Source organism: Gopherus flavomarginatus, chromosome 20 (assembly GCF_025201925.1).
Source record: "Gopherus flavomarginatus isolate rGopFla2 chromosome 20, rGopFla2.mat.asm, whole genome shotgun sequence".
NCBI classification, from domain to species: Eukaryota; Metazoa; Chordata; order Testudines; family Testudinidae; genus Gopherus; species Gopherus flavomarginatus.
The window spans coordinates 2488608-2503439 of record NC_066636.1 but is presented as its reverse complement, the minus strand read 5'-3'; the positions used below and the strand labels follow the sequence as shown (position 1 = coordinate 2503439).

The window sequence follows — 14832 nt, the reverse complement described above, 5'->3', positions numbered from 1 at the left end:
ATCTGTGACTTCCCTGACCTCTGTGACAGCCACGCAGCCTTACTCATAGGACCATCTCTTGATTTCTTCTGTGCTGTGATTGGCAGTGAGTTTCCTGTGGCCCTGAGTCCCCTAGGCCACCGATTTAATTCCAGGCCTTCCCTGTCATCTGACCCAACATCCTTTCCTTTGGCTGAGCAATTGTCCATGGCAGCATCCAGTGGCAAGGTGTTCCAGAGGTTGACAGTCTCGATATTGGATTTGACTGGTGTCAGATTTCATAGATTCATAGATTCTAGGACTGGAAGGAACCTCAAGCCCTCATGCCAGGACCAGATACTGTCTAGACCACCCCGGATAGACATTTATCTAACCTACTCTTAAATATCTCCAGAGATGGAGATTCCACAACTTCCCTAGGCAATTTATTCCAGTGTTTAACCACCCTGACAGTTAGGAACTTTTTCCTAAGGTCCAACCTTAACCTCCTTTGCTGCAGTTTAAGCTCATTGCTTCTTGTTCTATCATTAGAGGCTAAGGTGAACAAGTTTTCTCCCTCCTCCTGATGACACCCTTTTAGATACCTGAAAACTGCTATCATGTCCCCTCTCAGTCTTCTCTTTTCCAAACTAAACAAACCCAATTCTTTCAGCCTTCCTTCATAGGTCATGTTCGCTAGACCTTTAATCATTCTTGTTGCTCTTCTCTGGACCCTCTGCAATTTCTCCTCATCTTTCTTGAAATGTGGTGCCCAGAACTGGACACAATACTCCAGTTGAGGCCTAACCAGCGCAGAGTAGAGCGGAAGAATGACTTCTCGTGTCTTGCTCACAACACACCTGTTAATGCATCCCAGAATCACGTTTGCTTTTTTTTGCACCAGCATCACACTATTGACTCATATTTAGCTTGTCGACCACTGTAACCCCTAGATCCCTTTCTGCCATACTCTTTCCTAGACAGTCTCTTCTCATCCTGTATGTGTGAAACTGATTGTTCCCTTCCTAAGTGGAGCACTTTGCATTTGTCTTTGTTAAACTTCATCCTGTTTACCTCAGACCATTTCTCCAATTTGTCCAGATCATTTTGAATTATGACCCTATCCTCCAAAGCAGTTGCAATCCTTCCCAGTTTGTTATCATCTGCAAACTTAATAAGCATACTTTCTATGCCAATATCTAAGTCATTGGTGAAAATATTGAACAGAGCCGGTCCCAAAACAGACCCCTGCGAAACCCCACTCGTTATACCTTTCTAGCAGGATTGGGAACCATTAATAACTACTCCCTGAGTACAGTTATCCAGCCAGTTATGCACCCATCTTATAGTAATCCCATCTAAATTGTATTTGCCTAGTTTATCAATAAGAATATCATGTGAGACTGTATCAAATACCTTACTAAAGTTTAGATATGCCACATCCACCGCTTCTCCCTTATCCACAAGACTCTTTATCCTATCAAAGAAAGTTATCAGATTTGTTTGACATGATTTGTTCTAGATTTGCCACATTTCAATCACGATCCCGGGCCCTTCCTGCTTGGGTCATGGATTTGATGGGAGATGGGAGTGAAGCTGGGAGTCCAGACTCCTGGGTTCTATTCTTGTTCCGATCATCCCATCTGACCTCCTGCATAGCCCAGGCCAGAGAACCAGGGATTCCTCCATCCAGCCCTTATCTCATGGTTGAGCCTTGGAATGTATGAATCTGTCATTTTAACAAAATATACGGATTCTTGGTTTCATAGAATCATAGAATAATAGGGTTGGAAAAGACCTCAGGAATTTATCTAGTTCAGTCCCCTTCTCAAAGCAGGACAAACACCAACTAAACTATCCCAGCCAGGGCTTTGTCAAGCCTGACCTTAAAAACCTCTAAGGAAGGAGATTCCACCCCCTCCCTAGGTAACCCATTCCAGTGCTTCACCACCCTCCTAGGGAAATAGTGTTTCCTAATATCCAACCTAGACCTCCCCCACTGCAACTTGAGACCATTGCTCCTTGTTCTGTCTTCTGCCACCACTGAGAACAGCCGAGCTCCATCCTCCTTGGAACCCCCCACTTCACATAGTTGACAGCTGCTATCAAATCCCCCCTCACTCTTCTCTTCTGCAGACTAAACAGTCCCAGTTCCCTCAGCCTCTCCTCGTAAGTTGTGTGCCCAAGCACCCTAATCATTTTTGTTGCCCTCCACTGGACTCTCTCACATCCTTTCTGTAGGAAACTGTACGCAATATTCACCAGTGGCAAATAGAAGGGAATAAGCACTTCTCTCGATCTGCTGGCAATGCTCCTACTAATACAGCCTAATATGCCGTTAGTCTTCTTCCCAACAAGGGCACGCTGCTGACTCATATCGCTGTAATCTCAGGTCCTTTTCTGCAGAACTGCCACTTATCCAGTTGGTCTCCAGCCTGCAGCAGTGGATTGGATTCTTCCATCCTAGTGAGTTTTCTATCCACCTTATAGTTCATTCATCCAGCCCATACTTCTTTAACTTGCTGGCAAGAATACTGCGGGAGACAGTACCAAAAGCTTTCCTAAAGTCAAGATATATCATGTCCACCACTTTCTCCATACCCGCAGAGCCAGTTATCTCAGTAGATCTCAAAGAACTTTGCCAAGGAGGTCAGTAGCCGTCTCCTGGATTTTACAAATGGGGAAACTGAGGCACAGACTGCAGAAGTGACTTGGCCCAGAGCACTCAGTCTGCCAGTACCAAGGCCTCCTGAGACCTGGTGCAGGTCTCTATCTACCCAGACTCCTTAGACATTAAGCTGTCATGTGCATGTACTGTCTTTTTCCTCTCTCTTTATACAGTGCTAGCAAGGTGGGGCTAGTGGCCATGACTCCACCTCCCACTAGATTCAAGCCCTGGATCTGGCAGCGGAGTGGGGGCTAGTTTTAAAGGAATATCTGTTTCTTAGGTGGTGGCTCTGTTAAGACAGTGTCCGAATGCTCATTTCCATATATGGTTTGCAGCTATTCTATTTAGAGAGCAAGCGGGGGTGGAGAATGTAGCAGACACAGAGTTAAGGGAGTGAACTCAACACACAGGACAGTACCGAGGCGGGGACAGACAAACACACATCATCCGAGTCTCTGCACTGGGTATGTTTCCACCACTTGCTGCCCAGGTGAGCCTGACCTTGTTGGATTTGAAGGGGAATTTCCCTGTTAAGGCCATCTAGAAACCACAGCAATTTGCTATTGAAAAGGCAAACTAGTTGGACTCCCTGCCACTGGGTATCTGTAGGGTTGGCCTGTGAGACTCCCTGCCACTGGGTATCAGTGGGGTTGGCCTGTGAGACTCCCTGCCACTGGGTAGCACTAGGGTTAACACTGGGGACTCAGTAGACAGAGGTAGCTGATGAGATCTGTAATGTGGGTGAATTTTCGCTCTTGTTTCATGTTAATCAGATGAGGTGTTCCCCATTTGAAGAGTCTAAGAAACAGGATCCCATGTCCCTCCCAGTGCCCAGGAACCTTGCCTCCCACCCCTCCACCATTCTCTAACCATTAGGCCTTTCTACAGAGCTAACAAGGCCGTGAGGGGGGAAATCCTGGAGAGAGGCAAAATACTAAAGGTCCCTGGTGCAGAGCTGGCAGCACGGGGGGGAAAGTGGGGCAGAGAAGCTGCTCGGAGGATTGTGGCTTCCTATGTTACAATGAGGATGAGAAGGACCCTGCATGCTCTCACATGTCAGGGTGTAGCAGCAATTCCTGTGACTGGCAGATAAGCACAAGAGATGGGGTGAGGGAGGGGTGGTTTTGTCTTCCTTGTAGCAATGAGTTCCACCAGCACCAGCTCCTGCATGCTAGGAGTCAAAAGCACTGATCCTCACCTAACTGAGTAAGTCTGATCCCTGGCTCTGGGACCAGATTAGAGCTGGCCACCCTACAGGGGAAAGGCCCCATGGCCCATTCCCTGTTCCCCTGAGCCAGCCAGACGTCGAGATCACAGCTGCGTGGTATTCTCTGCACAGCTGTATATTTGATCTACTAAAGTGTCTCCTTCCCCACACCTCCCACGTCTGCTATCCCTCTTGTCCTCCCCTACTGCTCACAGCTTTATCCTGTAGCAGTGAGTTCCACCAGCTATAGCCTAGTTTCTGACAATATCCAGCCTGGATATTCTGGAGGATGAGAGGGTGCCCTCAATGTCCTTTCTAACGTTACCTCCCTAACCCACTCTGGTATTTCTCCCTTCTTCTCTTCCACTGTCCCTTTTCGCCGCTACTACCATCCCTTTAATGTCTCTTCTCAGGGTACCATGGAACAAGATATCATGACACTCACACCAACCACAGTGGCAAATTCCAGCAAGACCACAGAGACCATGAAGATCCCTCACCTGACCTCTGCTGTGTTGCTTTTTATCACCTTCCTGGTGGGTGTGTTGGGGAATGGGCTGTATCTGTGGGTGTTGGGACTGAAGATGAAGAGGACAGTGACCACACTCTGGTTCCTCCACCTGATCTTCTGCTACCTGCCCTTCACCCTGCTGATCCCCTTCTTCGCTGACTATGTCCTCCTGGATTTCCACTGGGTCTTCGGCATGGCCATGTGCAAGCTTCTCAATGCCTTCGGTTCCATGGGCATGTTCTCCTCTGTTTTCCTTCTCACACACATCAGTCTGGACCGCTACATCCTCACTCACCATCCCATCTGGTCTCGGAATCACCGCATCGTGCCCAGGGCTCAGAAGCTGGTTGTGGGTGTGTGGCTGGCCTCCTTCGGTCTCAGCGCTCCCTACCTGGCTTTCCGGGAGACCCATGAGGTGGACGGGGGTAAGATTGCCTGCATCAATAATTACAACATCTCTGGAGACTGGAATGGAGCCAAGACGCAAGACCTGGGCAGATGGGTCCACCTGGCCATGTTTGTGGTCCGGTTCCTGCTGGGCTTCCTGCTGCCGTTCTGCATCATCACAGGATGCTATATCCGTGTGGGGCTGAAGATGAAGGCAAAGAAGCTGGTGTGGGCTGGGAAGCCCTTCAAAGTCATGGTGGCCGCGATGGTTTCCTTCTTCCTGGGCTGGCTGCCCTACCATCTCTACCACGGCTTGAAGCTCTACAAGAAGGAGATGCCAGAGTCAGTGACGGGTACCCTTTTGGTCATTTACACCTTCACTTCCTGCTTCAATGCCTCCTTCTCTCCCATCCTTTACCTTTTTGTGGGGGAGAAGTTCTGGCAGGTCTTCAGGACGTCTCTTCTCACTCTGGTCAAAGCAGCTTTGGCTGATGATCTTGGCATCAGTGCCCCCAAGTCTAATGGAAGACGTGGGTCAGAAGTTAAGAACACAAAAGAAGAGATCATCTGAAAGTACCCAGACTTAGGGAAAGTTGAACATTTGGCATCTCTTTTCTTCCTAGATTCCTGCTGGTTCTGAAACCTAATGGGTTCCAGGTATCTCAATGTTTGTAAACCCCACAGTGTCCCTGGGTTCTAGGTTCCCTGCTGTCTCCAGAATCCCATACATTCTAGATCTCTCAATTTTTTGAATCTGAATGGTCATCAATGTCACACTGATAGCCAGCTCCAAAATCTTTTTTCTTTTAGGTCTATCTATATGTTTTAACCTAATTGACTCTCTTGGATTCTACATCTCTAGCTGGCTCTGGAATCTCATTTACTGTAACCCTCTGTGTGGTCAAATTCTAAGTCTATTGAGTCTAGGCTCCTAACTGGATCTAGGACATCACCGGGTTCTAGAGTGTTTTCAAAACACATAGAATCCAGCAGGTTCCAGATTGTTTGCTAAAACTTGCATCTTGAGTCTAGATTTCCAAATGGTTTAAAAAAGTTATAGTATATTATAGAGGAATCTGTGTATTATAATAGAGATATCTAGCTCTTCTCTAATGATTGTCATCAGTGCATCTCAAAGAGCTTTACCAAGGAGGTCAGTAGCAGTCTTCCATTTTTATACAAATGGGGAAATTGAGGCACAGAATGGGGAAGTGATTTGGCCGAGGTCACCCAGCAGACTAGTGGTAGAACTGGAACAAATGCAGGCCTCCTATATCCCAGCTGAGGTAATAATAATTTCCAGGTTTTCCTTGAACTATGTAGTTTCTATAAGGTTTGTGTGACAGTTCTGATATAATTTACAAACACCGTGTGATCCAATCACTGGGATATTTCATGCAGGGAGGCTATGGCTTAGTTTAAGAGTGTCCGGTAAGGAAAACAAGCTAGTGGAATAAAGAGCTGCTCCAGAGAAACCACCTGCCCATGAACTCTTTAGGGTGGTGAAGAGGGAAAGTCCAAGCTAATAAGAGTGATGCTATAGGAAATATGGGTGATCGTTTATAATATTATGGATACGAAATTGCAGTGAAACATACCAGATATGCCATGTAAGCTATCAGTGGAAAAGTTATCATTTGATAAATATATGTGTATGCATCCTCTTTGTATCATGAGTTGTAAATGTGTGGTACATTGATATATCAAACCTGTGCTGTGTATCTGGGTGACACCTCCAGATAGATTGCGTCAGCACTATCCAGCCTGTTGGATGGCCTATCAAGAACTGACTGGTAGTGTTGTATTTTGGGTAAGATCCAACCCAGTATTGATCTGGGAATGTAACTGGCCCCTTCTTGATAAGAACAACATTTTGTGTAATGAATAGAATTTAAAGTGACTTCTCAATTTACTGGACCTATTTGCTGATTGGGATTTCAATAAAGGAGGCTATGGGGTTTCTTTTTCATTCTTGGCTTCTTCATGACCAGTTTGGTGGATCTGGAGCACAGCTTCTGACTGGTTGCTCTCCTTTTTGCAACCCACCCTGACCTTTTTACCTCTGGTCACAGGTCACAGTAACTCTGAAGATCTCACCTGCCAGCTCCAGCTAAGTTACAAAACCTTGGCCACGGCTGGGGTCCAGCACATCCAAAAGATGATAAACTGTTAGAAAGAGCCTTCTTGGTCTATTCTCCATCACTGCAATTTTTAAAGCAGGGCTGGATGGTATTTCTACCAAGTCTGCTCTAGTTCAACTAGCGACTAATTCAGAGATGTTCTGCAGCAGGTCAGACTAGAGTACCACCATGCTGCTTCTGGCCTTGGAAGCTCTGATTCCGTCCAGAGGTTAGGCAGATGTTGTTGGGGTGCTGTACCAGTTGTCACCTGAACCCACTGGAGTATTTGAGGAAGCCAGGCCTGTGTGGGCCACCACCCCAGGGAGGAGGGTTGTAGGTAAGTTAGACATGCACCTAGATTTTATAAGAGGGGCTTTTTCCACTGCTACTGTTCAGACGAAACAAGACTGCCAAACCTGACAGATACCACCTCTCGCTGATTCAGGATTCAGTAGGATCTCATGGATTCTAGGAATCCTGGCCAGTTTTTAACCTCTTGGGTCCCAGGCCTGTCAATGTTTTGAATGTGATCTGATCTGACATAGGCTAGATTTATACATCATGTTTTCCAAGCCACTTTACCTTTCAAAAGCTAATCTGATCCTATGCATTTGAGATATTTGGCTGTGTAGCGATGCAGACTCATCCCTGTGGCACCTCCTGATGGTCATCTCAGGGAATTAATTCTACAGCTTCTGGAGTGCCCTCTGCAGGCCAGTATCCCACTACTGCTTGGCCCCCGTGTCCCTCCCAGACCCGGTGCCCCGTTATCTGGGGTGCTGCCCCCTGGCAGGACCCTTTTCTCTCAGGGTCTCCACTCTCTGGGAAGCTCCCAACCCTCTAATCCCTACCTTGCCTCAGTCGTGGGCTACTGCCAGTCACCAACTGATCACTGGGGCGACTGCAGTATAAGCCACTCATCATCGGCAAGGTTGGGTTTGGACCTGCTGCCTCTGCCTACCCATGGGCTACCCTCTGCTAGGCCGCAGCCTGGGGCTTTCCAGGCTGGAGCTCCCCAACTCCTCTGCCTTTCCGCAGTCCTGCTCCACTCAGGTCCCTGCAGCCAGGTCCATCTCCCTCTACAGCTAGAGAGAAACTACTGAGCTCCTGGTTCCCAGGATCTTGAATAGGGCCAGCTGAGGCCTGATTGGGGCATGGCCCAGCTGTGGCTGCTTCCCCAATCAGCCTATTAGCTGCTTTCCCTACCACAGCCCTCTCCCAGGGCTGTTTTAAGCCCTTCAGGCTAGGAGCAGAGCAACCACCTCACTACAGGCTGGTTCTTGAATCTCTTGGGTTCTAGGTCTGCCAAGATTTTAAAATCCAAATCGATCCTTTGTGGTCTGGTGCATCCTGGTTTCCAACCTCATATATGACGTCCTAGACCACATATGACCAGTTTGGGTTTTAAAATTTTTTGTCAGAGCAAGAACCCAATAAGTTCAAGAATCATTCAAATGTCTAGAACTCATGGGGTACTATTGTGTTTTTAAATGTGTGTGTAAAATATACACACACACACACGCACAATAGTACCACATTAGTTCTATATATTTGGCTAGTTCTTAAACCTCTTGTGTTCTAGGTATGACAATGTCTTGAAACCCAATCAGATCTGACATGGTCTAGTATGTGAAGGGTTCCAAGCACATGGAATCATGTACTGACTTGAGACACTTTCCAAGATGCCTAATGTTCACAAAAGATTCAGCTCCTTCTTCTGGAAAATCAGGCCTCTTTAACGGTGGTCAGCTGGGAAACTCCCCAAAATAGAAGCATAACAAATAATAACCTATTATTTTGGAATATTAAACCTGTAAGGCAGTAGGGCATGGAACGAACAGGCCAGATCGTCAGCCAGTGTAAATCAGTGTAGATCTGTTGACTCCACTTCAGCGTTCTTGGGCTCTTCTCTTGCTGCTGGGAGATTAGTGAGGTGTAACAGGTTAGTGGTGGGGGATGGGGTTAGGAGCCAGGGCTTCTGGGTTCAAACCCCACCTTTGTGAGGAAATGGTGTTTAGCAGTTACAGTAGACTTAGTGACACCAAAGCATTTAATAAACTAGTGCCAAATTTTCCAAATTGTTTCCCTCAACCACCAAAAAGCTGAAAATTTCAATAGAAAAAATTTCCATTTTCTTATTTGAAACAGCTTTTCTTAAAATTCTTTAATTTTTTTTTAGTCATTTAAAATGCATAAAAAAAAACAAGCTCAGAAAAAAAACATTTTGTTTGGACTGAAACAATCTCCCCCTCCACACCTCCATACACAAACACACCTTTTCGTTAGCTAATAATAATTTGGACTCGTTCCAAATGAGTCCCCTGTGCCACCTTGGTTGTTCAGAACAACCAGAGACCAAAAGAATTGGTTACTGGCACATGGTAATACTTTGGAGTCATTCCAAATGATTCCCCTCCCAACCTCGTTTTTTCAGAAGAACCAGAGACCCAAAGAATTAGTGATTGGCACAGGACTTACATGCCATCTGTGGTCCCAACTGAGTCCCATTGTGGCTGAAGACACCAGGTCAAAAGTGATAATAGGGATGAGAACTCAAACATCTCCATGTTTAGATCAAAAGAGCAGTGGCTGTATTTCTAAGCCCCCACATGTCAGTTCAACGTGAGTGTTACCCTCAATTTCCAGTGGAAGCCGTATCCACAGAGGTGTGAACTGCTATTAACACAGATGTGAACAGCTGGAGGAGCGGACTCACTTTTACAGTATGGCCACACTGGCCCTTGGTCCTGTTACGTAGCTGAGCTCAGGGGCCGTCCGGGCTCAACATTTCCCAAAGTTCAGCCTCTTTGCTATTTCCCCTAACTCTGCAGCGAGAACATTATAACCATCTGAAAATGTTCAATCAAAACATGTTTGTGTGTGTGTGCGGGGGGGTCTGTATTGCGGAAACCTCTGGACCAAATGACCCCAAATTTGCATCACAACCCCCACCCCCGCCTCTATTGCTCAGTGCCGGTTTTCAAGAGAGTTGCCCCCGCACGGGGGCATCGGTGCAATGTGTGAATATTAACAGCAGCTCATCACCAGGGGGCTGCATCTCGTGAAGTCCCTGATCAGACAACTCCCCTTGGCTCCTGCAGACTCCAGCACAGCCCGTGCGGCTTCATGCCACGTTCCAATTCAATGTGAGTCTGCAAGTGGTTTTCAGAGTGGTGTAAAAAAAATTAAAAACTGCTTAGATCTCCAGCCCTTGGCCCTTTGTACAAGAGTCTTGTGCCATTAATCTCCAAGGAACACTCCTTCCAGAGCTGGGTCCTTCCTGAGATGCTCAATGTGATGAGTGGCTCCCATTAGGATGCCACCAGATGTGCTCAGATACCACTGAGCCTGCCTGTTATGCCAGCCTGGGCCCCTTTTTTACCTGTCTTGCTGAGCCAAGATGTTAAGCTTCCTGCAGCACACACAGAGGCAGGGCCACACCAAACTGTAGAACAAAACAGACACTGAGATCAGTTCAGGGAAGGTTCATCTTAAGGGACTTGCTCCAGCACTCAGGTGTCCACCTTTCTTGGAGTGCAGACCCAAAGGTATATGATGATATCAGCCTCCTCCCTCAATGTGGAGGAAGGTATGCACAGCCTCTTTCCCCACCCCCCCACCCCAAAACACACACATTTCAGTTATGAATTGTACACACAGGGTTATATTATAAACAAGAAATAAGTTTATTAACTACAAAAGGTGAATTTCATGTGAATATAGGAGACAACAGACAGAACAAAGCAGATTACTGAGCAAATAAAACAAAATATGCAAGCTACGTTTAATATACTTAAGAAACAGGTTACAAAATGTAATTTCTTATCCTAAACGTTATTTTAGGCCAGTTGCAAAGTTTCTGTGGTTCAGAGTTTCAGTTATATTTCTTTTCAGACTGGACTCCTATCTCCTATCCTTCCCTTTAGGTGGCTTTAGCAGTATCTCTGCTTGGGCAGACAGGCAGTTTAGAGGAGGAGTCACATTTGTCATCCTCCAAACCCTTAAATAGGATTTACATAAGGCAGAAATCCTTTCTTTCCCAAACTTGACCCCTACTTCTCTTCCAGTGGAAAGTTACAAGAAGTCCCAAGCAATGTTTAATATAAGGTGACAAGGCCACCTGACTTATTAGTGTCACAGTTATGTCCCTGGATTCCTCCCGGGAGGGAGAGAGATTAGTATCTTCATTTTCTTGTTGTTCTTTCCTTATGGCTTATCACATTTGACGGCCTGTCATCTTCCCAATACACACCCAGTTGCAATGGTTACATAGTCCATATTCCTTACTTTAGATGCAGAAATGATACATGCCTACAAATTGGATAATCACATTCAGTAAATTATAACCTTTCCAATCATATCTTACAAGACCCATCTTGCATAAAGTACATCTCAGTTATTTCATACCCATATCATAAGAATATTTCCATAAGGAATACGGCGTGCAATGTAACACACTGTTCTAGAAGGTCCTGTTTCCATTACCTTCACCGTCAGGATGGAGAATATTCTCTCTTTCTGCAATGCCTGCAAGAGGGGGTTTAGGCTCTGGGCTGTATTTCTAAAAAACATGATTGACCAAGAACTCTGGAGATTCTGGAACCAGTTGGATACCTAGAACCCATGGGATGCTACTGGGTTTTCAAACATGCAGGAGCTTGGAACCCATGAGTTTGTAGACCACAATGGTACTGATCACATTTAAAAACACTGAAAAACCAGGCATATACTAGAACTTGTAGGATCCTACTGGGTTTTCAGATGTACAGAGGGTTAGAAAAAATGAGATCCTAAACCACTCAGGATCTGAATGAATTTTTAGACATTGGCAGACCTAGAACCCAATATGTTCCAGAACCAATGGTACAGTGATAATTCTTGGGAACCTATTGGGTTTTAAAACATATAGAGGGTGGAAACAATGCTGTTCTAGCCCACATCATATCTGATGCTGTTTCAAAACATTGATGGGCCTAGAACTCAAGAGGTACTAAAACCATTGGTATAACTAGTACTCATGGGAAACTCTTTGGTTTTTAACATATAGGGGATTAGAAACCATGAGGTTCTAGACTACATAATATTTGGTAATATTCCAAAACATTGACAGACCTAGAATTTAAGAGATTCACAAACCACCCAGAATTCCTAGAACCCATGAGATCTTATTGAATATTGAAATATTGAGAGGTAGCGTATATCATGCTTGTAAGATTAACTGCACCTCTGTCCTGAGAGTGCAACCTGCCAGGTGTCAGGCCTTGTGCTTTTAACCTTTCCCAAGGGGACTCTGACAGTTCTCCCACACTTAATCTGAGCCCTGGCTCACAGCGCCCTGTCGATCAAGTGGCTTACACTACAGGTCTGACTTCCAGAGTCTGAACAATGGGAAGCCAGCTTTAATCAAAGTCTTGTTTCCATCTGAACATGAGCAATGAAACATTTAGAGAAACAAGGTTTTAAAAGAACAAAGGGGCTACACTCATGTCTAACTCTGCTACAGCCTTCCACTCTCCCTGGTAGCCTATGCAGGCCTGGCTTCGTCAGACACCTGAGTGGGCCCTAGGTGACAACTAGTGGAGCACCCCAACAATGTCTGCCTGACCTCTGGATAGATTGAAATTTCAAGGCTAGAAGGAACAGGATGGTCCTCTGTTCTGACCTCATGCAGAACGTCCCTGAATTTGTCCCTGATTGAACTAGAGTAGATCTCTTAGAAAACCACTCAGTCCTGCCTTAAAAATCGTCAGTGATAGAGATTCCAACAGGGAGAATCTTTTCAAGTCTTTATTGTCCATTGGATCTGCTGGCCCCCAGCCTTGGCCAAATTTTTGTAACTTGTCTGGAGCTGACAGGTGGGATCTTCATAGTTATTTTGACGTTTCCTTTTCACCATCCTGAAGTGTTAACAGGAAGGTGGTTTCTCTGGAGCTGCTCTTTGTTCTGCCAGCTTGTTTTCCTTATTGGCCACTCTTAAACTAAATCAGAGCCTCCACATGCTAAATATCCCAGTGATCGGGTCACACCGTGGTTGCAAAGTATTTCAGAGCCATCTCACAAACTTTACAGAATCTATGTCATTCAAGGAACACACGGGAATGATTATTACTAATTATAAATTATTTCAGGTAGTTCTGGGAGCCCCAGTCCTGACCCAGCACCCCGCTGTGCTAGGTGCTGTACAAATAGAGTAAAAAAACAGTCCAGGTCCCAGAAAGCTCACAATCTAAGGGGATGCAGTGGATAGAGACCTGGGCTGGGATGCAGGAGACCTGGGTTTATTCCCGGTTCTTCTACTGAAGGGACCGAAGGTTCTACTGAGTGACCTTGGCCAAGTCATTTCCCCACTGTGTGCCTCAGTTTACCCAGTTTACTCAGTTTATTTCAGGTAGTGCTGGGAGCCCAAGTCCTGGCCCAGGGCCCCACTATGCAAGGCACTGTACAAATACAGAGCAAAAAAGAGTCCCTGCACAAGAGAACTCACTTTCTAAGGAGGTAGGATAGATAGAGAGCTGGACTGGGTCTCAGGAGGCCTTGGTACTATTCCTGGCTCTGCCACTGACCATCTGGGTGACCTTGGCCAAGTCATTCTGCACTCAGTTCCTCAGTTTGCCCATTTGTATTAAGCAGGAGATTGCTATTTACCTCCTTGAGATCTTCTGAGGACAAGCACTAGAGAAGAGTTAGATATTGCTGTTATAATACACAGATTCTTCTATAATACACTATGCCAAATGGATTTTAAACCATTTGGAAATTTAGAACCCCCATAAGATTTTTAGATCCAGCAAAGAATCTGCAACCTGTTTGGATTCTATATGGTTTAAAAACACTCTAGCATCCACTGGGATCCTAGCACCAGTCAGGAATCTGGAACTCATGGACCCTAGTGAGTGTGAACACATTGAAAGACTTAAAATGAAGATTCCAGAGCCAGCCAGTGACACAGAACCCATAAGAATCAGTTAGGTTAGAACACATTGAAATTCTGGAGTCAGCTAGTGATCTGGAACCCTTGAACACCCATTGAGATTCATAACATTGAAAGACCAAGAAGAAATTAGGTTCTAGAGCCAATGATCTAGAATCATTAAAGACCAGTTGATTTTGAAAAGATTATGAGATCTAGAACAAATGGGATTCTGCAGATGACAAGTGTAGTAAGTGAAGGCCCTGATAAAGGCCCAGTATGAGGCCTGAGGCCTGAACTAAAATAATGGCCAAGACTTTGATAACATAAAGCAAAGTGAAGCTGTGAGCCAGAGGCAGGCCCTGCTCACAGAAGCTGGCAAGGAAAGGGCTGATGCTGCAAGAAGATACGTATCTAAAAGGTACTGAACACTAGAGATCAGAACATTCACATACTGGCCCATTCCACACAGATAACAAGGAACAGGCTGACGCATCCCAATGACAGGGCCAAAAAGGTAATATGATGGATAGAGTTGTTTTAATCGAACCAACATGTACAAGGTGAGAGGCGGCACCTTACTATGTAGCGGGGTTGTACCTTACTGCGTAGAGGGGTTGCACCTCAATACGTCAGGAGTGATGTGTAACTTGTTTGTGCCTGTGTATAAGAATGTATCCCTGGGGCGGTGTCTTTGTCCGGCCGAGGGGGCAGTGGAAAGTCCCGCCACTGACTGAGCCGGGTCCATTGCCAAGAGGCACTTTCTCGTAGTATGGCCTGAGTTAGGCTAAGAAACCTACAGGGAACTGCCATTGTGTCCAAGATCGCAATAAACCTAGCAGACATGACTTTGCACCTTACTAGAGTCTGTGGTCATTGGGGGTTCTCGTCGGGTCTGCTGTATCAGCTATCTGCAGAGCTGGGGCAGCACACAGGGTGAGCTCACGCACGCAGCCGAGTGATACCAACAGAGAGAGCAGAGCACCACACCGGTAGCATCTGACAACACACCTCAGACAACAACCAGGAATTGGGATTCCCAGGACACTGATCTGTTTATAAACATTGAGA

General features: G+C 45.9%; 1 protein-coding gene across 1 annotated transcript; it reads left to right on the top strand.

Annotated features, from left to right (window-relative positions):
• Window positions 1-2983: 2983 nt before the first annotated feature.
• LOC127038242 (probable G-protein coupled receptor 33) lies at window positions 2984-6700 on the top strand. The gene is made up of 2 exons (XM_050930763.1): window positions 2984-3116; window positions 4247-6700. The coding sequence occupies exons 1-2, from the start codon at window positions 3093-3095 to the stop codon at window positions 5300-5302; spliced, it is 1080 nt and encodes a 359-aa protein (XP_050786720.1). The 5' UTR covers window positions 2984-3092; the 3' UTR covers window positions 5303-6700.
• The last annotated feature ends 8132 nt before the right edge of the window (window positions 6701-14832 follow it).